The 23,630-nt window shown below is 42.8% G+C and overlaps 1 protein-coding gene across 1 annotated transcript in view; it reads right to left on the bottom strand.

The window, feature by feature from the left end:
- Positions 1-23,630, bottom strand: part of notch1b (notch receptor 1b) — a 43,827-nt gene that overhangs the window by 13,293 nt on the left and 6,904 nt on the right. Inside the window, exons 3-23 of the mRNA XM_026186396.2 lie at positions 17,178-17,434; positions 16,654-16,992; positions 14,707-14,829; positions 14,384-14,617; positions 14,051-14,206; positions 13,483-13,668; positions 12,088-12,201; positions 9,225-9,338; positions 8,875-9,108; positions 8,426-8,536; positions 6,455-6,647; positions 6,190-6,335; positions 5,965-6,078; positions 5,115-5,234; positions 4,696-4,848; positions 4,353-4,581; positions 3,648-3,849; positions 3,323-3,476; positions 2,981-3,165; positions 2,203-2,335; positions 1,118-1,375 (exon numbers count right to left, since the gene is read on the bottom strand). Of these exons, the coding sequence (XP_026042181.2) occupies positions 1,118-1,375; positions 2,203-2,335; positions 2,981-3,165; positions 3,323-3,476; positions 3,648-3,849; positions 4,353-4,581; positions 4,696-4,848; positions 5,115-5,234; positions 5,965-6,078; positions 6,190-6,335; positions 6,455-6,647; positions 8,426-8,536; positions 8,875-9,108; positions 9,225-9,338; positions 12,088-12,201; positions 13,483-13,668; positions 14,051-14,206; positions 14,384-14,617; positions 14,707-14,829; positions 16,654-16,992; positions 17,178-17,434 (3,755 nt within the window). The remainder of the gene's footprint in view (positions 1-1,117; positions 1,376-2,202; positions 2,336-2,980; positions 3,166-3,322; positions 3,477-3,647; positions 3,850-4,352; positions 4,582-4,695; positions 4,849-5,114; positions 5,235-5,964; positions 6,079-6,189; positions 6,336-6,454; positions 6,648-8,425; positions 8,537-8,874; positions 9,109-9,224; positions 9,339-12,087; positions 12,202-13,482; positions 13,669-14,050; positions 14,207-14,383; positions 14,618-14,706; positions 14,830-16,653; positions 16,993-17,177; positions 17,435-23,630) is intronic.

The raw sequence follows: 23,630 nt of genomic DNA, 5'->3' as shown, positions 1-23,630 counted from the left end.
GAAGGCCTCCAGCTCGCACTGGAGCGGTTCGCAGCCGAGTGTGAAGCAGCGGGAATGAGGATCAGCACCTCCAAATCTGAGGCCATGGTTCTCAGCCGGAAAAGGGTGGAGTGCCCACTCCGGGTCGGGGATGAGTTCCTGCCACAAGTGGAGGAGTTCAAGTATCTCGGGGTCTTGTTCGCGAGTGATGGGAGAAGGGAGCCGGAGATCGACAGACGGATTGGGGCTGCAGCTGCAGTAATGCGGACGCTGCACCGGTCCGTTGTGGTGAAGAGGGAGCTGAGTGTAAAAGCGAAGCTCTCAATTTACCGGTCGATCTACGTCCCTACCTTCACCTATGGCCACGAGCTGTGGGTAGTGACCGAAAGAACGAGATCGCGGATACAAGCGGCAGAAATGAGCTTCCTCCGAAGGGTGGCTGGCCTCTCCCTTAGAGATAGGGTGAGAAGTTCGGCTATCCGGGAGGGGCTCAGAGTAGAGCAGCTGCTGCTCCACATTGAAAGGAGCCAGCTGAGGTGGTTCGGGCATCTGACAAGGATGCCCCCTGGGCGCCTCCTGGGTGAGGTGTTCCAGGCATGTCCCACCGGGAGGAGGCCCCGGGGCAGACCCAGGACACGCTGGAGAGATTATATCTCTCGGCTGGCCTGGGAACGCCTTGGTATTCCCCCGGACAAGCTGGAGGAGGTGGCTGGGGAGAGAGAGGTCTGGGCCTCTTTGCTTAGGCTGCTGCCCCCGCGACCTGGCCCCGGACAAAGCGGATGAAGATTGATGGATGGATGGATGGTTTAAGCTAATCAAAATTAGCAACTCAATTAATAATAGCTCATCTTGTTAACCAAGGCAGCATAATCTGATCATTGCTACTCTCTTGTCCAAAAGTTTGCTTTAAAAAAGATAAATTTGCAATGGTGAAAAGCAGAAACTCAAAGCTTCCATAAACTTTAAACGGCTGATCTCACTTTGGTTATGTCCATCTTTTATATGCTGTGTGTAGTACAAACATGCAAACTGAATGATGAGGGCAGTTTAAACAGTGAGTGCAAAGAAAATACCAGCCAAAAAGGCAGGCTAACATATCCCCCCTCAAACTCTTTAATATACTCTCTAAGCTGTTTACCCGTGTATCCGGTGCGACACTCGCAGCGGTAGTTGTTGGTGAGCTGGATGCAGCTGTGCGTTCCACGCGGGTCACAGGGGTTTGACAGACACTCGTTCACGTCTCCCTCACAGCGCTCCCCAACATATCCCGGAGGGCAGATGCAGTGGTAGCCTCCGACTCCATCCACACACTTGCCTTTGTTGAAGCACTTTGGCTCTTTGGTGACTGGGTCAGTGAAGGGAGTGCAGTCGTCCACATTGATCTCACAGTGAACACCTGAAGATTGCAATGAAAGAGTAAGGGGGAATCAACAATGTTAAGTAATGTGCATTCATTTAAATAAAGAACATGAACAATATATCATTTTGAGAATCACCAAAAGCGGTTATGACTTTAACAAACTGTCAGCAGGTCATTTGCTTTCTATTCTGTCATTTTCCAGTAAATTGCAGATATTAGTGTCCCTTTATAGAGGAAATTTTGGATAAAGGGTATGAAATTAGGTCTGGACTTTGAAAAACAAAAAGATAGACATGTCTACAAAGACATAAAAAAAAACAGTAGTTAAGTTTGAAGAGATACATCAGGGCATGTTGTATGAAGAGTTTTATATAGTAACATTTTAATGTTTCGAGTAAGAAAAGATTTCAGAGATCCAAAAACAGATTTAAAAAGTCCACAAATAAACAGAGAGTCAAAGTGCTCTGCTTTTCCAGTGTAAATGGCTTTAGGTTAAACCAGACCTTGAAACTGACCAAAAATGATTAAAGTCAAGACGTTTAGAACCATTTTTAAATACTGACCTGAATTTGTTTAAAAAAAAAAACTTTTTTAATCTTCAAATTTCCAACAACATGTAGGCTGTTTTAGGAAAACCAACTCTATTGCCACTTTAGACTGACCTAAAACACACACGCTCCCTTCATGTCTGAGAGAAAAATCAATAGAGTACTTGACAAGTAGAGGAAGAGATGGAGCCAAGACGGGAGGTGGAGCTTTTATGCCCGGGGTGCTGTTAAGCCCTAATTAATGAAGCGTGGAGACAAGTAGGAGAGAATGGAGAGGCAGAGAGGTGTGGAGGAGTGTGCGTGGGGTCTGCTGACCTTGGGTTCCCCGGGGACAGGAGCATTTGTAGGTATTGATCAGGTCAATGCAGGTGCCCCCGTTCTGGCACGGCTGGGAGAAACATTCATTGATCTCCACAGAGCAGTTGGTCCCCAAGTATCCTGGCATGCACTGAGGAAGAGAGGGAATAAAAGACGAAAGAGGAATAGAAGGAAGAAGGAAGAGCGGGACAGCGAGAGAAGAGAGGGGAAAGTTAATCGATGTCTGACATGAAACAAAGATGTTTTTTGTTTACCTGGCTGTTTTCTGGCCTCCATCCTGCCAAGGCCAGAAGATCCTTTACTCCGGAGAAGATTAACATAACCAAGCTGTTTGTTTTCTATTTATAAGCAAACCTCTTCATTAGGACTGCAGCAGAAAGGATGTCTGCCTTAAACTTAAATTCAATGAACAGCTACAATTACCACTTCTTAGTTGAATGCCTCCGACAGTTAGTTAAAAAGCAGGTTAATATCATATAATATAGAAGATATATTAATGAGTTGTAGTTTTAAGAGTAAAAATATTTCTGCAAAGAAGCACACATCTAGAGTTATACAGTCACCACAAGAAATGTGTTTAACTATAAATGTCTCCAAGTAATGTTTGTTAGAACAACCAAAAGTTGCCATAAAATATAAATAACATACTAAACTTGAAAAAAATGCAGTACATATGTGCCATGGTGCACCAAATTTATGTAAAAAAATAGACACATAAAAACAAATCTGAACATAGATAGCAAAGGGATAAAAACGTTCTCTTCGCAGTTTTTACCTTGCAGGTGTATCCGCCCAGAAAGTCGGTGCAGGTGGCGCCGTTTTGGCACGGGTTCGGTGTGCATTCATCTACCTGCTCCTCACAGTAGCTCCCGGTGTATCCCACCTGACAGTGGCAGTAGTGAACATTTCCTGCGTCCAGACACTGACCCGAGTTATGACAAAGATGCGCAACATCGACTCCTAAATGGATAGCAAAAGATGATGGAAGTGTTGTAATAAAATTCTTTATATTTTGTCAGTAATCGGCAAATAATATACGACGTGATATTCTAAGTTTAACAGGCTAAACATTGTTAAAAAAAACACCTGGCATAACAAGGCTTTTGAAACCTCTCACCTCTCTGTTTGGCTGCCACCTCACAGGAAACACTTGGGACGTCACAATAAAGGCCCGTCCATCCAGTCTCACACCCACAGCTGTATGTGGTGTCTGTCTGCCAGCAAGTTCCCCCGTTTTTACAAGGAGACGAGTCACACCAACGAACCAGGTTCTGAAAAGCATAATAAAAGTAACAGATGTTGACTGTGCGGTGTTAATGCAGTATGCATATGTTATTTATCAATTCAATATGCCAGACAGATGTAATTTGCTCATTTTACGGTTAAAACGCAGGGAGCCTTGAAGACAATCAGAATAACTTTGTTCTACTAGCTCCTCCTACCTGACAGTTTAGTCCTGTGTAACCGTGTGGGCAGGTGCATTTGTAAGTCCCATAGCTGTCCTGGCAGGTACCGCCATTCAGGCAGGGTTTGGAGTCACACTCATTGATATCATGTTGACAGTAGCTCCCGGTGAAGCCTGGTGGGCATAAACATGTGAAGGCATTGATGCCATCCACACAGGTGCCACCGTTGAAGCAGGAGCTGTAGGGAAAAAAATAACAGACGTCAGCGCATCAAATTAGGGTTAAAATATTCTACAGCTTTTTAGGGAAATGAGAGTAAATCAATACAGCTCTCATTATATGAGCTGCAGGCAAATTTATATCTGATTCACAGAAAGTTCACCCAGAACAAACATTTTTGTTGCAGCATTGCTCTACTTCAATTTCACACTTTTCCCCACACATTTTTTTTCACACATTTTAAAACTGACTGAATAGAGCAGAACTAATGCTTCGGCCATTTTTGCAAAAAACATTAGAGCTACACATTAATTTAATGTAAAAGCAAACTACTATGTTGAAACCTACTGTTGTATATCAATATTTCACCAGAGGGGGCAGTAGTGGACAAGAAAACAAAGATTACAACTCCAAAGCGCAGAAAGTGAACCTGCTGATCTTGAAGAGATTACTCACAATGACACAGTGGCAATGTCTGTGGGGTTTAAATCAAGCAAACAAAACCTTCTGTGAGCTCTGTACCTCTCAGTGCAGTCAGGAGTGTTATTTTCACAATGAATGCCACTGAAGCCGAGCGGGCAGGTGCAGGTGTAGCTGTTGACACAGTCAGTGCAGTTGGCTCCGTTCTTACAGGGGTTGCTCTCACACTCGTTGATGTCCTCCTCGCACCTTGTTCCGCGAAAGCCGGCCGGGCAGGTGCACAGGAAGCCGTTCACCTCGTCATTACAGAGCCCTCCGTTGCTACAGGGGTCTGCAGGTGGAAGCATTAGACTCAACTTTATGTTCTTATTGTGCTGCTTGTGTGCACTTTCATCAATGGACACGAAGAGGAAACACATAAAGGGAGAAGGACTGATGAACTTACTGGGCTTGCAGTCGTCAATGTTGTTTTCGCAGTTGCGTCCGGTAAAGCCCGGTTTGCAGCTGCAGTGGTAACTGCCCAAAGTGTTCTGGCAGGTTGCTCCATTGCGACAGGGATTCTTCACACACTCTTTGATGTCCACCTCGCAGGTTTGACCTAGAAGGGATTAGGAGAGGAAACAGAAAGCAAATATTATATACTTCTTCAAATGCTGGCACAGTAAGTATGAAATTAAGAACATAATCATCTTGATTACAATCCAAGGATCTCTTATTAGAAATGTTTGTATTAAATTAACATTTAACATTTACATGTGTACTTCTGTTCTCTAAAAAGGCTGCTCTCTGAGTCCTTTTTGACCTTTTCTATGACCTCTTACTCATTCCTGGAAGGTACTCATATATGCAGACATTAATAATTACCTTGCCATCCTTCAGGACAGACACAAGAGAAGTTCAGATAGTCCTCTGATTCCTGACACAGTCCTCCATGCTTGCAGGGTTTGGAGCTACAGGGGGCCATCAGAGTTTCACAGTTCTCTCCTGTAGTGTGCAAACGCAAGAAAGAAATACACCGTCAACTGAATTAAACTCTGTTTAACATTTATCTGTCACTATGTGATACCACGCAGGAGTCATGAACTTGGAGATAACCCAATCCAAATGGACACAGAATCATCTTTCAATCAATGCTATCAGAAGATTTTAGCCATGTTCTGTCAGTATTTGAGGCCTGTGGAGATATTTCCCTATCTGTTTCCATAACATACTGCTAATACAGGAAGTCGGCTCCAGTTTCCGGCCATTGTGAAGCCATTTGCTGTTCTGTGAGACAGGAAGCAGGCAAACAGGAAATGTGTCAAGCAACCCGTTCCCACCCCAAGCCAAGCAAGAGTCTTTTAGTATTCAAAGCGCTGTGGATTTTTCCAAAAAAATATACAAGACAAATATAAGAACAATTTGCCCTTAAACTTCCCATGGTTATGTGTTTGATTAAATACTAAGCCAGATGACATTAAAATGACATTAAAATGTTTCCCAGCTCCCATCACGGATGCTTGTGGATCACAGAGGAGCACAGTGAGTCAGAGGTTTGGTGTCTTTGAGCCCTGAGGAAGTCTTGCTGCTGAACTTTACTCAAGAGCTATTTCATCCGCCACACATTTTCCTCTTTGCCCAACAGCCGGTGGAAACTGTCTCCCACAGCAAGGAAATGCCAGAACGCCAGGCCAACACATGGGTGTATCAAATATTTTCAATAATATTTTCATACCCGTGTAAGGCAGGATACAGTTGCACTTGTACCCTGCAACGTCGTCAATGCAGGTCCCCTGGTTAAGGCAGGGATTGGAGGCACATTCGTTGATGTTGTTCTGGCAATTTGGTCCTGCATGCAATAAATTAAACACATTTCAGTTCAAGTGGTGGTTAGCAGTGAAACTGTACGGTTCGAATGACACTAAACGAAGCTCATCGACACATGCTAACAAATACTGACCAGTGAAGCCCATGCGACAGGTGCAGACGTATCCGCTGGTCATGTCCTTGCAGGTGCCTCCGTTCATACACGGGTTGGATTCACACTCATTGTTATTGATGTCGCAGTTTTTGCCGCTCCAGCCAGAGTCACACAGGCATTTATAGCTGACGAGGAGTAAAAGACAAACATCATCGATAAAGGAAAAAATTTCTTGTTGGAAATCTGGGGAAACTTGTTTATTGTCACTGCCCTGCCCCTGAAAAATGTTTATAGACCGCCTCACCCATTTATCTTGTCCTCGCAGTGACCATGGATGCAGGGATTGCTGAGGCACTCATTGACTTGGGAGAAACAGGTGGTGTCATGGTAACCATCTGGACACTGGCAGGTGAAGCTGTTGATGCCGTCGATACAGGTGCCGCCGTTGTGACAGGGGTTGCTCGCGCACTCGTTGATGTTTATGTTGCACATGGCACCTAAACAGATATTTCGCTTTACTTCCTGACATCATGAGTCTCCATGAGTTTATAAACAGTGAAAGGATGGGTGCTGAAATCACTGCAATCATTTTTACACTCCAACAGTTTTGATGTATTACATGAAAACGCTGAACAGCTGCACACAAAGCCTCCACACAATCAAGTCTATATATCAACACAGCGAATGTATCAATTTCCAGAAACATACGGCTTTAAAGGCGGCCTTTGTCGGCGACTTGAAGCGTTGATGCCATTCAGGCCCGTGTCATGCGTAGCATAAAGGCAGCCCATTTAGCTTTAAAGCAGGGACCGGCTTCCAAGCTTTTAAAAGCTCAACTTTCAGGAATCTTTCAGGGAATCTTTTCTCCTGCTCAAATCCCCACTGGCCCTGTGTGCCAGAGTGTGTGTGTGTCCTCTCTTTGTGCGGGAGGGCAGCTTGCTTGTCCGAACAGCAGCAGGTTGGGGACAGGGTGGAGCTGGAAAGTGACACCGGTCGAGCCTCAGAGGAGCGTGCGCACTCGCTCGCCATCTGTCACCCTCCCCATCAGGACCTTTGAATCCTCTGATGCTGCACCTTAAGCACTCGTTTGCCCACTTTTTACTTCAGACAGATGTTATGTTTAACCTGGCTATATATTTGGAAAAGATGGGCTTTTCCAGTGCATTAGTTTGTGGCAGTAAACCAAAGATCATGCAATTCCACTTTATCTATTTGAACAACAAATATCCTAACATCAATCTTCACTAGATTTAATCTATTTGAAATTAATTTTTTTGGAAAACTAAAAAAAATCCTCTATCTGGAATGATCCAAGAGTTTTTATGTTCCTTCAAACACAAAATGTGTAATATATCAGAAAAATGTGGTAAAATCAAAGAATTTTCAGGAAACTGCATATTTTGAAAGATGTTGTGAAAATTTGATTATTCATTTCCACTAATCTAGCAAGCCATTATCTGGAAAATCTAACCTCATTCAGAATTTAGGCTGAAACCTGTTAGTTTAGGTTAAATCTGTTTTCTAGGTTTTCCTGCCAGATCAGGGAAAAATAGAAAACTTATACTATCACAATTTCCCTCAGTATCACCATCTCCCTCCCATTCTCCTGGGAGGATTTTGGGTTATCACCTTTGCACTTGTTACACAGCAAATTTCCTAGTGTAACATAATCAGCCTCAAAGTCTCTTTTAGAGTTATTAAAACAGTCAAAGTAAAAACGAGTAGGCTAGCCCATATAGAGCCCAGAGCAGTTTTACTCATGCAGGGTCCCCAGGAGGGTTTTCTGCAATCAATCCATAGTGGGTCCCCGATGGTATTAGGACAGCTAGTGCTTAATATCTATGGGGAGTTGAGATGTTTCTGATTTTTGCCATTTACAGAGATATCTCAGAAACTGACTGTCAATAAATGCACATTTCTTCTGGATGTTATCCATATCTGTGACAGATGCTATGATACAAAGGCATCTTGTATCATATCTACCTTGGATCGTATTTACTGCAGTGACTACAAATGTATGAAAATACAAACAAGAGCCTACATGTTAACATCAGAGTACTGAAGCTAATGTCTAAGGCTCATACTGCTTGATTTGCAGTATTTGTTTTCTTTCTTTAAATCTGATGTTTTAACATGCAGTCAACAATCAAACTCTAAGATTCATTAGAGTTATTTCAAAACTACTGTGTTCCTTCTTGCAACCATGATCTGAATCACAACTTCCTGTTTCCTGTTTCCTATATTGAAATCAATAGAACTATGAACTCCAGTTTACCAGTGTAGCCAGGTTCACAGGCGCACTCGTAGCCATTGATCTTGTCATTGCAGGTCCCGTAATCACAGGGATTGCTCTTGCAGTCATCGATGTTGGTTTCACAGTTGATTCCTGGAAGAAAGTTGTTTTTTAGATTAAAAAAAAAATACTGGTGCCCAACATTTATGGTATAAATGTGAAAATCCTAGGTGACTTCCTTCTTGAGTTTTTGCATTCACAAGATTTTTAGAAAACTTGACCTTAAGATTCAGGTCACTGAGATTCAAACTCATCCAAGATTTTTAGTAGATGCAGCTGTGCTATCAATCCTACGTTGCCTTGTTTTCACGTTATTGCATTCACAAACTTGAGTGTCCATGCTGCCAGTGGAGTGACAACAATATCTCATCAGCCTTTTTATGGCTGAGGGGTAAAATGTTACGCTTGTATCTCCTGTGTGTGATCCTTACCTGTTGTTCCCTTGGGACAGACGCAGATATAGCTGTTCTCCCTGTCCTGGCAGGTGCCTCCGTACCTGCACGGCTGGCTCAGACACTCATTGATGTTGGTCTCACAAAGCCGACCGGTGAACCCGGGCTTGCACTGGCAGCTGAACGAGGCCAGGCCATCAATGCAGGAGCCATAGTGGCAAGGGTCGGAGTAACATTCGTTTATGTCTGTCTCACAGTGCTTCCCAGTGTAACCTAGGAAAAAGAGTTGATGTCTGTTTTAACTGACACATTAATTTGTGAAATGTTGTTATATTTTAAAGGTCTTGGCTCCTTTTACAATTATTATAATTTATGTTAAGCGTGAATACCTTCAGTGCACTCGCAGGTATATTTGTTGGGTCCATCTGTGCATTTGGCGCCATTTTTGCACGGCGTGCTGGCACACTCATCAATGTCTATCTGGCAGAGGTTCCCACTGAAGCCTGGAAAAACAACAAAAAGCTGTTATTGTGCGCATGTGTGTGTGTGTGAATGAGTGCGTGTGTGTGTACAGACATCTCATTTTAAACCAGCCACACTCATAATCCTGAGCCTATGTTATAAGAGCTCTTAGCGAATCAGAAATCTGCATGTTAATTAACAACTGTGAAGCACTACGAGCTCCCCATTTTCTCCTTTCACTTCTTTTCAGAGCAGAGGCAAAGGGAGAGGAGCTAGTGGGGGAATCGGTTCATTTAAAATAGGGGAGGGAGGGAGAGAGGGAGAGAAATGAGGAAAGAATGAAAGTTAGGAGGCCTCCTGACCAAGGGGTGAAAGACAAAGGCCCTCCTGTCTGCTCAAAGCAGCACCAAACTGAGCCTGTTGCCTTCTTTGTCCCCCAAAACCTTTCCATCACAATGCATATTCTCCTGTCTTACTTTCACCCCTTCCCCACTACCCCCTCTACTCCCTGCCCGCCTCCAAAAAGAGCTAGCTTGACCTTTGAACCTCCGGTATTCAAAGTGTTGTTCATTCAAAATCAACCAGTAGGCTTTCTTGTTTTTCCTGGACTTATTCTCAGATATTTCCTCCTCGTCTCCTGTTTGTCACAGCTCAAAGACTAATAGGGTGATGAAGAGATAAAAAGTTCTACTTCCCTCCCACCCCATCACCACAACATCACAGGAACATACAGGTGCTTAAAGCTAAAGAAAGACCAGTTGTAGATAATCCAGTGAGGAAGTATTTGTGTGGAGAGCTGCAAGCTGATTTCTCCCACTGGACTCTGCTAGAAGCATTTATACTTCCCCAAACTGGCTGCAATCAGACGGATGAAGTGATGACTAAAATGTAGACACTGCTAACAAAGTTTTCAGAACAATGCAGTCCAAAACTATGTCGATAGCAGATTAAAGCTGATGCTACTTTAAAAATTAGAAAACTAGACACTCCAGCTTTTATTTTGTGCTACTTATATGATATAACTTATATGAATTAAGGCTGAGAGTCTACTTAAGTGGCCTTTAAAACATACATTTAAAGAATAATTTAGGCTAAAATTTCCAAGTAGTCAATGGGATTTTTTATAGCATGGCAAGCAAAATATTATTTTTTACTTTTTTCAAAGCTTGACACAGATCTGTGAAAAAAGAAAAGTGTGAATTAACTCTTAAAGCTATTATTTCAAAATTTCCAAGCTTATTAAAAAACAGCACAATACCAAGTGGATATTTTCTGCTGTATGTATGTAAAGATTTGAACGGTACAAAAGGGTGTTTTATGTGAGATGTTGTTGTTATTTTTGGCATTACTTGTGCTTTTAGTGTTGAAAAGTGCTATAAATCAAGACAGTTTGCAGTCTGATAGGGACTGTGAGTTTACAGCAGCAACAACAGTCCTTGGTACAAACTGCATGTTTCTTAACAGGAATGTGACTGTTCTGTTCTCCAACAGCACTCCTGACATTAATGAAAAGATTTTCTTTCCCAGATGCATAAGTATGCACACACACAAAGGATAAAGCGGAGATGCAACCACGCACAGGGCCGTGCACATCGCACACCTCAGCAGCCAAAGCGGGATTTATCCCCAGACTGCTGGAATCAGACATTTCAATGGCTCTCAGCAGGGTTTCCATGGCTATTCCATGTACAGAAATGAAAAGGGGGACCCTCGCCTTGGGCCTGGCTCGCAACAGGGACAAATTTACATCTCAACTAGAGCGGTTAAAACCCCTCCCCCCCTTCTACCCTTCCTGCTTTGGCATAACGGTCCATGCATCTCAACACTACCCACTTCTCCACACACCCTCCCAAAAAACACTTCCACCACCACTTTGTGCTGCTTCCTCACACAGCCCTCGCTCACTGTCACACACAACGAGTTTTCTTAGGCGCTAAGCTCTTGTGTTCACTCTTGTAGCCCCCTCTCTCTATTAATTCCAAAGCTTTCTTGTTGTGGATGTCTTTTTTTTCTTTCTGCTTTTCCTTCTTCCTTTCTTTTTCTCTCAACAGGAGGAATCTTTCTCCTCCACCCAGACTGCCTTTGATCCACCCAACTCTGAGCTCTGCTATTTTCCTTTTCCAAAAAAGAAGAAGAAAAAAAAATCACTTCCACCTCAATGATCCCAGTGAAAGAATGCAAAACAAAAACACATTTGGGGAGTCTATAGATCCTTCCTTTCTCTTCTATCTTTTTTTCTATCCAATATTCAGAAGTTGCATTCCTTTGCTCCTGAACAAAACATCAATACCTCATGTACAAACAGTGAAGCTCCTGTATGAGTTTTGAAAACACCCACATACCTCAAAATAGGCTGAAGAACTACCTCATTTACAACCACAACACAGAAAATGTCACTTTACAGACTGTGGCAGCAGCTCTGCCTTCTCTTATTAGCTCTCTCTTGTTCTCAGTTGCAATCACAAGCCTTGCTTAGTTTCTGCTCGATCATCAGACTTGATAAAAAGGATAACAAACTTGTTCAAAAACTTCAAACTTCCTCAAGCCTTTCCTTATAGATTTTCTTTTACCGCTTCTCCTCAACTGCTGCGTATGTGCGGGGCTACCCGGGCCAGCATAAGCTCGCCTCAGGGCTGGGATTAGTGCCCGTCCAGATCAGTGTTTGTGTGTGTGTGTGTGTGTTTGTGTTTGAGAGGAGAAGAGAGCGAGACAGAGCAAGATCAGCCTCTGTGCCCCCTGGCCCCACGCCCTCTCCCTCCTCCCCCCTCCACAGCGGTACGGCAGCCTCACCTGTGGGGCACTGGCAGTGGAAGGCGTTGGTCTTGTCGATACACTCGCCGTTGTTCAGGCAGGGGCTGCTGGCGCACTCGTTCGTATCGATTTGGCAGAACTCCCCCTCGTAGCCTGGCCAATTAGCAAGGGAGGACCGTGAGGGAGATTTGATCGGAGACACACAGTTAGAAGCACTTTCACACTGCAGAAATATACTGCTACATACTGGGTTTAAATTATACAAAGTACTGAGGAATATAACTAAATATTGTTTTATTTTATTAAGTTGTTAGTTTATAAAACTGACCCCAATTTATGTTAAGCTAAAGGTGATGTCATGTAAAACTGCAATGAACTGAAAATACTTTAGTAAAATATATTTGTAACTTTTCCTCTGAATGTGACTTTAATATTAAGTTTGCTGTTGATCACAATTAGTTAACAGATTAACTAATTCAGCTCTATTTTCTTGTTTGCTGCATTTGAATAAAATCTTGAAAATCACACAAATTCAATCAGAATCCACGATGATGTCGTTGAGCTGAAAGTCTGACCATCAGCCCCAAAATTAAATATAACTCAGTCTAAAGAGTCAAAACTGCAAATCTTCACATTTCAGAATATGTAAAAAGAAATTTCATTAATTAATCAGCTAACAATTTCTAAACTTCAAAACAAACCCATTCTGAAAGGAATCCTAAGTCATTCACATGGGTTTTATTTGTTGACTTTACTTGTCCAATTAGTTATTCTACTATTATTCTTAACTCCCATGAACACAGCAAATTACGTGACATGCAAAAGTAAAAATACACACACACAGGGCAACCTCAACATCACACCTACATGAGCTGCTCAGCCACAAAGCTCCTGCTGCAGTTTTTTGTAGTTGATGATGACTGTGTAACTTTAGCCTTCTGTAACTTTACATGGTCTGACACTTTGTGCTTCCATTCTGCATAAATACCACTTACAGAAGAAATATCATAAATTTACTTGTTTCAAAGACTTCATCCTATTACAGTACAGTTTCTTTCACACATTCAGTGAGTTCTTTAAAAAGATCCATTTTTTCCACACACTTTTGCAAAGACAGACTGCCTGGCTAGGTGGGGGGCTTGCAGCAATGGGACTGAAAACACTTGAATTCAAAGTGTGGCTCGGTCTGTGAGAGCTGAACTACTTAAAGTTCAAAGCAAAACCTATTTTTGATTATAGGAGACTTGTTTAGTGCATATGATTTGCTGCATTTGGTGAAATTAACCAAAACAAACAAAATTCAAGTTAAATGTATTCATATGGGACACATTTCCCTCAAAGGACTTTACAAATGTGCACAGCAGAGCGTTCCAGAGTGCACCCTGTGGGAATGTGACTGAAAAAGTAGCTTCTCCATATAACCAGACATCTTACCTGGCATGCAAATACACTGGAATTTTCCTATTTGGTCCAGGCATGTAGCCTCGTTCAAACATGGGTTCGACATGCACTCGTTGATGTCCAGCTCACACCGTGGTCCCACAAAGCCCCGCTGACACTTACACTGGAATGAGCCCCTGGTATTGATACACTTCCCCGCATGCTCACACGGATTGGAACCTGTTTAAAAAGATCCAGGCTTTAATTTCACTTCCTTTAGCAGGTTGGTGTGTCCATAAGGATGTGAAAAGCAGCAATTTCACTATAAAAGACATTATAGGACGTTGAGTGGCTCAGTGTTGTTTGACAAAGCCAAACCAAAAGCCTCAACTGCGGGATTACAGCAATAATACCCCAGAGGGGGTTATTTACTGCAATTAGGGGTACAATTATGGGTACCAAAGTACCCATAATAGGGCAAAAGAATGACCTTGTATTTTAGTTTGTATAAAGGAATTACAAACCAATGTGTGGTAATTGAAGTTTTCGTGACAGTGGTAAAGCTAAACTCTGAATACTGATGTTGAAATATGTCTGACAGTGTGCAAAAGATGAGTTTTACCCAGTGAGCATTCATCAATGTCCTGATCACAGGAAGCTCCAACATATCCCGAGGGGCAGGTACAAAAATGATTTCCCGTGACGGGGTTGGTGTCACAGTTGGAGCCCTTTTGGCATGGGTTGCTCATGCAGGCATCATCCAGCTGGCAGAGCAGACCTGGTGCAGAGGACAAAAATAAGAAGGACTTCATTATATATCCAGTGATTTCAATCAATTTCAGTTTTACTGGGTTAGCTCACACAGTTTGTGTCAGATTAAGTTCGCACAACAGTTGTATTTAACTTAAGAAGCAGAAGTTCTGCCGCCATGCACTAAGATCGAAATTCCACAAACCTGTGCGGCCGGGGGGGCATTCACAATAGAACGAAGCTACCCGGTCATGGCAGGTGGACCCTTGATGGCAGGCCGCACTGGCGCAGTCATCGATGTTCTCGCTGCAGTCGTCCCCGGTCCAGCCGTTCACGCACACGCACTGGTAACTGCCATAGGTGTTGTGGCATGTGCCGCCATTTTGGCATGCGTTGGGCATCAGCTGGCACTCATCGACGTCCTCTCTACAGAGCTGGCCTGTGAAGTGGAAGCACCAGGATAAGTGGGTGTATGTCCCCAGACAGGCTTCTTCACGGACTCATACAGTGAAGCAACAACATACAGACCTGTAAATTCTGGTTTACACTGGCAGTTGTAGGTGTTGACTCCATCAACACAGGTCCCTCCATTCTGGCATTCATGATTTGGACAGTCATCAATGTTTTGGCTGCAGTTTTTCCCCGTAAAACCTGACATTAACAAAAAAAGAAAAAACGTCTCTCCGTTAATTTGCTTCAGTGTGGGTTTACGTTGCATAAACTGTGCCGTCTTTAACGAGACTTTAAATATTTAGTTTCTCATTTCTCCTGGTTTGAAAACAACAATGTCCCATTTACAACAAAGGGAATGAAACTTGCAGTTAAATGTGGTCAACTGTCTTTTCCTTCCCAAGAAAAGCGAGGCTTTACCATTTTGAGGTCTGTGGTAAGCCTGCCACTCTCCTATACGGTTACACAACAAGCAGCCACTGCACTGTACAGCTGGCATCCTGGGTAAAATAAAATGCAAAGCAAAACCAGTACAACACGTAACGACTTACAGTCAGCTTCTGAAACCAAGCTAAACCACTGCTAATATATAAAAAAAGCAGATGTCTGCAGCTTCCACTGCAATGTTGCTCAAATTTCAACTGAATTTTATTGTCGGAAATTTGTTATTGTCATTCAGGGCTCAGTCAAACCGGCCTAGATACTAGGGAGTGGTTGCTGGAGGATCCAACCGGAGGTTGCTACACAAAAAAACCTTGCGACTGGTTTGGTTGCTAACAGATTGCCATGGTTGCAATTATTTGGTCACAAGTATTCACCATTTAGTCTCTGAGCTGTAGTGACATTTTTAATAGTGTGGTGCAAACTGTAAGAGGAGAAAGTTTGCCTTCAAAGTAAAAGTCGTGTCCTCAAGCAGCAACAAACACATCAAAAGGTCTCTGCATCACACTTTTCACACTTTAACTACCACTTGATGAGTAGTTTGCGAGTGCTTGCAGACAAATTGGCGTCTTCCTTCCAACATGACATGCGGGTTTGTGACTGCAACTGATCTCTAGGCCTGTGTGACTGAAGCCATTACCATGCTTCTGTATGTGAAAAAAACACAATTCCCTCTGCAAGTTCCTAGTAGTGTGTGCTTTGAATTGTGCTTTGCAGGCTAAATATTTACAATATTTGCAAAATACCAACTGGCGATCGACTCAGCCAATCACACATGATCAATTCATTTAGTCACTTTACCCTAGAAGATCCCAACCCTGACTTACATGGATGTTTTCTTTTAATTACTTTAATGTATGTAATAACTTTAAAAAAAAAACTGAGAGACCAACACATTATTTTCTCTTTAGGCTTTTCAAAGAACAGACGAGGCTGCCAGTAAGACGGGATGGAAAGTTGCCACACAAATTCTTTGCGTGAATTTCTGAATTGGAAGGAAACAGAAAAAAACAAGGTGAAGTCAGTGTGTGTGGAGGTGACAGGGTGGAGGGCAGGGCCGGAGTCCCAGCAAGAACTGCTTCACTCCATCATGTGAAAAGGATGTTGTCCTTTGACCATTTCCTTACGATAAGCCCGGATGCTTTCCTGCTCTGCTTTGTTCGCATACTGTGCACAACAAAGTACAAATACACTCACACACTCACACAGGGCACAGCACACACAGGAGCAGCCCAGCCTAAAATGACATCACCACTTAATCAGCCACTCGCAGTGCTGATATTTAGGAATCACCTAACCTTGATTCAATGGGGTGTCATGGTGGCTTTAACTTCACAAACGTTAATGGATCTGATCAATCCCACCTTACCACAGCTTCTTAAACAGTACACCTTTATTTTATTCCTTTTTAAAAAGAAACTCCTGAATATTAAAAGCCTAGAATAAAAAATTTGCTGACCTCAGTATTCAACATAGTCACTTTATTTACATGACTGAAGAAAAGCACAGGAGGCCCACTTTAGAGCAATTGTACAGCAAATGATCAAATCATTTAAGACGTGTTTTAATGCAGCTTAATGTTACCTGGCACACAGGAACATTCGTAACTCGTCTCTCCCTTCTGGATGCAGGTGCCTCCATTTTGGCAGGGTGACGGGTTGCAGGGGAAGTAGCGGCTCTCACAGTGCTTGCCTATGTAGTCCGGTGGGCACTGACATCGGTAGTTGCCGACCTCGTTGATGCACACCCCGCCGTTCTTGCAGGGCGATGGCTTTATGTCGCACTCGTTGACATCCTGTGTGCAGGTCATTCCAGTGAAGAAGGGCGTGCAGGTGCAGATGTACTGGAATTCAATGACGGAGCACTGTCCACTGTTGGCACATGGATTAGAGGTACAGGGGTCGGCTCGTTCACACTGCTTACCTGAAGGCACAAAGATATTGTGTGAAAGATTAAACACATTGCTAGACACAGATTTCTGGGATTTCACAACCTCAAAATGACCCATAAACAAAGAGTGTTACTTTTGTTATCCAGTTATCTAGTTTCCAATCTTATTTATCATCAACCAACCATTGGTTCAATATCATAGCACTGTTTTATTTTACCTAACCATCCAGGTGGACAATGACACTTGTAACTCTGGAGATTGTCCAAAGCACAGGTGCCTCCATTGCGACAAAGTATGCTGGTGCAGGGATTGACAATCTGGCAGTGGAGGCCTACGAAGCCTGGCCTGCAGCTGCAAAAGAAGTCCACACTGTTCTCGCTTAATGTGTGGTGGCACATGCCATCGTTCTCACATGGCGAAGCGGTGCATGGATCACGAAACTGGCACCTGTTTCCTAGGAATCCATCACGGCACCTGGAAACAGCAGATGAGGGAGGTCAGAGGTCAGTTTCTTTATGAGAAAGATAATCATTTTGTCATATTTAAACAATTTAATATGTAAGAGGTTTATACTTTAAGTATTAATAAAAGCCATGATAAGAACTGAGATTCTCAGCTGCTAATCAGGGTGATGTTTGGATTATACTTTATTATGGATTATACTTTATTTTTATTTACCATTTACTCTTCATTTTTCTGAGGATGTGCACACTACTTTCCAAAGCAAGCCAATGTGCTAGAGCTAAAACTGGCAAATTCATATACTAAAAGCTGCCAGTTTCTTATTTAATTGATTTTTATTTATTAATTGGACTTCTGTTTAGCAGATTTCAATATGCATAGTATACATATAGTACACTAGTGTGTATATATATATATATATATATATATATATATATACATATATATATATATATATATATATATATATATATATATATATATATATATATATATACACATAGTATACTCCCACTTTTTTCCCTTTAGTGATATGAATTGAAGCAGTATTAGTTTTTTTGTAGACAGAGTGGTGAATGCGTCACATTCCCAGTAATGAGAAACTATGCTTTAAACGGGACATTTGTCTTTCTACTGTCACCCCCTGTGGACAATGTGTTTGAAGCTATAAAACAGAGTGGTCTGGGCAGCGAGGGGAGGGGGACAAGCTCCTGTGATGTTTCTCACAGGTTGTTTCTGAGTCATAAACGCTGCTCGGACCCCAGCGAACAAGTTCCCAGAGAGAGAGCCGCTGATCACAGAGGCACATTCACACATTTACAATTACAATGAGAGGAGCTGAAAGCATGTCCCCTGAGGATGCGCGCGGCTCAACAAAAGGGCCACACACACATACACATACTCGCACAAAGACAGACGGTGATCGCTATTTTACACAGGGCCACACACACATACATATACCCGCACAAAGACAGACGGTGATCACTATTTTACACATGCATACACACAGGCAGAAAGATTACATGAAGGAATGTTTCACAGCTCCTTGCGTATCCACAGATTTGTGGGCTGGAAGTAAAGTAAAGCCATATTTCTTGGTATGGAAAACTCTTTAGTTTTAACCAGCCACTTACATCTAACAGACACACTCTGTCTTAACCAAAAACTGATTGAGGTTTAATACTCAGTCCTTTTTGCTGCTCTAACTGACCCATAAATCCAAGCAGTTCACAGCATTTCAAAGATTCAATCCTATTGTCAATAATGCTGGTTGGCTAGGGGCACAAAAGAAAAATCTGTGGTATTTGGAAATCTTGTTCCTAATCCGTCCTTCCCAAAAGTGGAGGTATGAGAAAAGCAGCCATCATGGCACTCTTCAGCAGCTCTGAGGACTGGAATCTGCTCACTTTGACCCTTTTGTCAGCACTCATTCATCCTGTGTACAAGGCAGCATCTATGCCACAGTTTGAGCTGCAAGCCAACATTATGGCAACTTCAAAGCACCGTGCCACCACCTCAGTGCTCGTTATTCTGTCTTCCCCAGAGAGGATTTGCTCACGCATCAGACAAGAGGATGGGCAGGGGATGAAGTGAAAGACACTGCAGTGCAACCACTCAAGATTCATGAAAGATTTCTGAAAAGTGAATTCCCATGTAGCGGAAAACTACACAGAGAATGTCCTAAAATGCAGATTTGTTTTTTTGCTCTGTTGGAGTTTTTTTATGCACATGCCTGACCAGCAAGAGTTTTCTTTCTCTTGTTTTGTTCTCACACAAAAACCATTGTGCACAAAGCATGAAAGACATTAAAAAAAACCCCAAATTGCTCTCAAATACCTGACCCGAGCCAGCCAGTCTGTTAGCACTGAGGGGCTGACAGGACCCTGTCCCCAAACATTCCCAGGGCGTCCACCCTGTGTGTATGTTAGTGTAAGTGGGGCCGAGCTGTGGACCCTGTGCAGGGACAGGCGTGTGTTTAGACAGGGTCTCCCCCTCATGGGATTAGACAGCTTTAGGACTGTGGCAAAGAAAAGAAAACATGACATGCTAGGCTGCCAACTGCATAAACAGTAGCAGTGAGTGGTGGCATTTCACCATGTCTAGAGCAAAGAGTGGCACCTTGCATGCTTGTCATTTAGTCTGAGGCCATTTATAAAAGTAGACCTACTCGTTCCAGCGCTATATTTTTATTCATGGACTCTAGAAGAGAGCATTATGTGATTCACAGTGAAAAATAATCCTTATTTATTAACACCAGGTCAATGTGATTTGTTTGAAAGAAGCCAGCTTTCTTCTGATTGGCTGCTTGTATCATGAACAAAAGGTTTGAACAGAGTGGGTGGGGCTTCTGTGCTCAGAGTCAGAGCTGTGTGCCTGAGATAACCATATTAAGTATATCTGCTGTAACTGACATCACACAGAGCCAAGAGTAAAAAAAACTCCACAATAAACTGTTGTAAACCAAGCCTTTTCTGAAGACCTACTTTTCAAAGGAAGTGAAATGTGAAATGTCTAGCTATTATAAAAAAAAAAACCCAAAACCCCCCCACAAATTTTCCACAAATTACTTTACAATGTGCAAATGAGACACTTTGTTATTATATCCATCATTTAGTCAATTACAAGGTCCTCTCAAAGACACATAGTCAATATCTTTGATGGAAAACGTCTAATCTGTCAAAAAACATTGTAAAACATTTTGATTAATGATCTGAAAATACTGCCGTTTCTCTTACAGTAAAATTGTTGGCAACTTTTCAGGACACATTGTTTCCAAATGCCAGTAAAAGACACATAAATCTTTCACACCTAGAAAAGAAGCAAACCCTGGTCTGACGCTAAGGAGAATTACCAGACTGAGCCATTAGACTTGACTTATGCACATAAAATGTGTCTTGTCCTGATGACCTCTGGGTTTTTCCAATCTGAACCAAGAGAAATGCTCAGTCTGTCATGAAATGTCAAATAAACTTAAAAAAGCAACACTGAAAACTTCTAAAAAAAAATGTAAATTCATATTTAGTAGTTACAAAGTATTTCAGCAGTCTATGCAGCAGCAACACTGAGTTAATCTGATAAAACAGCTGTACATTAAAATCTATGGACATTCTTCCACATAGAGCATCTCTATTTAACCCGACAGGGGACAGTGGAAGTATGTGTGTGTTGCAGTGAGTCTGGGGGTGGGGAGTCGGCCAAGAGAAAATTTGGCTGCTAGAAGGCCAGTCCAGCTAAGCCCCAGCGGTGGCGGGTGCTGAGGTCGTGAGGCGCCGCACGAGCTCGCTGGAAAAAGGCCGCAGGGAGCAGGTGCGCATGCTAATGAGGAGACAGCAGCTGCTACCCCGGCCAGTCATCCCCCCCCCCCCTCCCTTTTACCCCTTGTCTCCCATATCCCCAACACTTAGCCTCCTTCCTTTCCATGGCACCCCATCTGACTACTGTCCTCAAACACTAAGAGAGAGGCCGTGCCCTCATCTCTCACAAAAATAAATGCGTTATGTTGTGATTCACTATTCTTTTTAAACTAGTTGTTTCTGGCTTGAGGTATTTATTAACATACTGTAAAAATGTAAAATAGCAATCAAAAGAATGGAAATTTAAGGACTCAAAGTTAAATAACATGTTGATTTGGACATTTTTTCACAGTGTTGGTATTTGAATGAATGCCCCCCACCATTCCCACAAATACTTAGCAGTAAAAATGAGGAGTGAGAGAGGCATAGAAAGGAGAGCGAAGGATGAGTGGGCCCATTGTTTTTCCTCCCCATTCAGCGCTGACCACAGGCCGGGCGTATTCAGCTGTTAGACCTCCTCTTTCCTCTTCTTTCTCTCCCCCCCCCCAAAAAAAAAAAAAAAATCTTTCTCTGAATTGTCCTTCCACTATATGTGCTCACTCCTGATTTCTTTTTTTTTTTTCACTTCCTCTGTTCAAAGCTGTATGGCTGCTGGCATCCACTCGCTCCCCTCTGTGCACTCTCTTTCCCTCCAAAACCCTCTCTCTCACCCCTTTTCTCCTAAAACCCCTTCTTTTCATTTGTAAGACAGCACAGTCGGATTTATAACTCGCATCTGCTTAATGCTCATCCTCCCAAAAGTTTCATCCAAGATACTCCAAGCTGCTCTGCAACTTTTTTTTTTGTGGTCTGCAATGCTGGAGGCCAAGCACAAGGCAAAAGGAAAAGCTAAAAATCCAAAACACACACACAGACGCACATAGACAGAGACACACAGACATGCACTGGGACAAACAAAGACGTCTGAGAGAAAGGAAACTGGTTTGGTTTGGTTTTCAAGGAGAGAAAGGCAGAAAGGAGGCAGAAGGAATTTTCTGGTGTTTACTCTAAAGAGCCTCCTGTCCTGATTCTTAACCTGAGAAACCTCAATAGGGGCTTGCTGGCAGCTTCCCTTTATGGGTCTTGGAAAAGACTTGCACTAGCTTTTGAAACCGGTTTCTGCCCTCACAAAAACAGCTCTGCATCTCACACCAAGGTCTAAAAGACAAACAGACAGAGCCCCTTGCACCCTTACCTCAAAGCATGTGGACACACTATTCAAACACACTCCGCCTGGGATGCTAGCATTAAGTCAACTGTAGCACACGCTTGACAAAGAATGTTAACAGTTTGCTCTTTAACTTGGCGATAGCCTGTCAAGTACACACTCAGCACAAAACAGCTTTTACGGGCATCAATTTTAACTGCCTCGATAAGAGCCCAAACACATAAAAAAAGGTGGGTAAGACAAAAGATATTCAACGACTCTTTTATCAAGTCTTGGCTGTGTTCAAAACAAACAGAGCAAAGCAGCTGCTTCAACAAGTGAAATCTGCCCGGCCCGGGAAGCGGGATAATCTCAACAGCAGTCGATAAACTGGGCTGCTAGAAAGGTAAATAAAGAAGACATGAAAAGTGGAGCACAAATCAGAAGCTGAGCAAATATCAGGTGTTTGGGAGGTATCGTGTAACTGCAGCACAGCAGTGGAATTATCTCCGCGGTAAGGCCGATACTGTTATTATCTTTTCTGTCATCCCTCCCCAGCAGCCCTCATTGTTCTCCTCTGCGCTCACTCCCGGGCCATCTCTTCTTCAGTCGCTGCCGCTGTAGCCCGTGGCAACAGGTCTGCACCACTGATGGGATGCATAACAGGGCCGGGCGGCGGCTCGAGCCTGCAGCAGATGTTGTGGTGACATCTGACCCTCAGCCAGGCGTCACTCTAAAGGGGTTTTCCTCAGTGCCGAGCCAATCTGCCATCTGCCATCTTTCTGAGGTCACACGCAGATGGGAGCATGTAATATGTAGGCTACACATGTGCACTGTATACAAATAAAAACCTAGAATAAGCAAAGAGATTTTGGCAGCTGCATGGGCCTTGCTTTATGTGCTCTTTGAGAAGCTTAGTGAATTAGGTTGTGTATTTATTCAATTACTGTGGCATGTAAAGCTCTGTGAGAAACAGATCACTGTCTGGTTCCATTTCCATTAGCAACTTGATCAGGATTTTTTTAGGATAATTCTTTGTTTCGCTTGATCTGCTGGGTATTAAAAACACCCGTCTCATTTTCCAGTAACATTTTCAAACACATAAAGACATTTCACTTACTATCATGGAAGAAACTGGAAAAACTGGAAGCTAAAACTAGGACTTTGTTGGTATGATAGATTTTAACAGTGTTGGAATAGCCCATTCAGCCACCTTCTTTATGGCTTATAGATTTTGAATGCCAGTCTACAGAGGTGCATGTGAGAACACGAATGTTTAAATCACTTGGATTGGACATTAATCTAGAGATGTTCCTGGTATCTAATTTACTAGTCTGATTAAAAAAGCACCAACAAAAAGTCAAAAGTGATTTAAATGGATTGTCTTTAATCAGTCGACTTCCGAGTAAAGATGCCTGCATGATGTACAGCTGTGCAAATGCGAGAGCAAATCAATATCCTGTCCGGTGTATTCACAGGGAGCAAGTGGCTGTCATGTGTCCTGCCACCTGTATTTCCAGCGGTGAGAACATGTCTGAAGTGGACGATCCCCTGATGTGTGAAACATGCGAGACAATGGTCTGTCACATTTCTCCCAGTTTCTTCAACTAATTGTTTTTCTCCTCCTCCTCTCCTTTCTCCCTTATAAGTTTGACTAACTGACCTTGTGTCTAGGAGTCAAATGATGTAGTTCCTCTCTCTCCCCCCTCCCCTTATCTCTCCTGTCTCC

Source organism: Astatotilapia calliptera, chromosome 12 (assembly GCF_964374335.1).
Source record: "Astatotilapia calliptera chromosome 12, fAstCal68.1, whole genome shotgun sequence".
Lineage (NCBI taxonomy): Eukaryota > Metazoa > Chordata > Actinopteri > Cichliformes > Cichlidae > Astatotilapia > Astatotilapia calliptera.
This window is presented reverse-complemented; position numbering and strand designations above follow the sequence as displayed.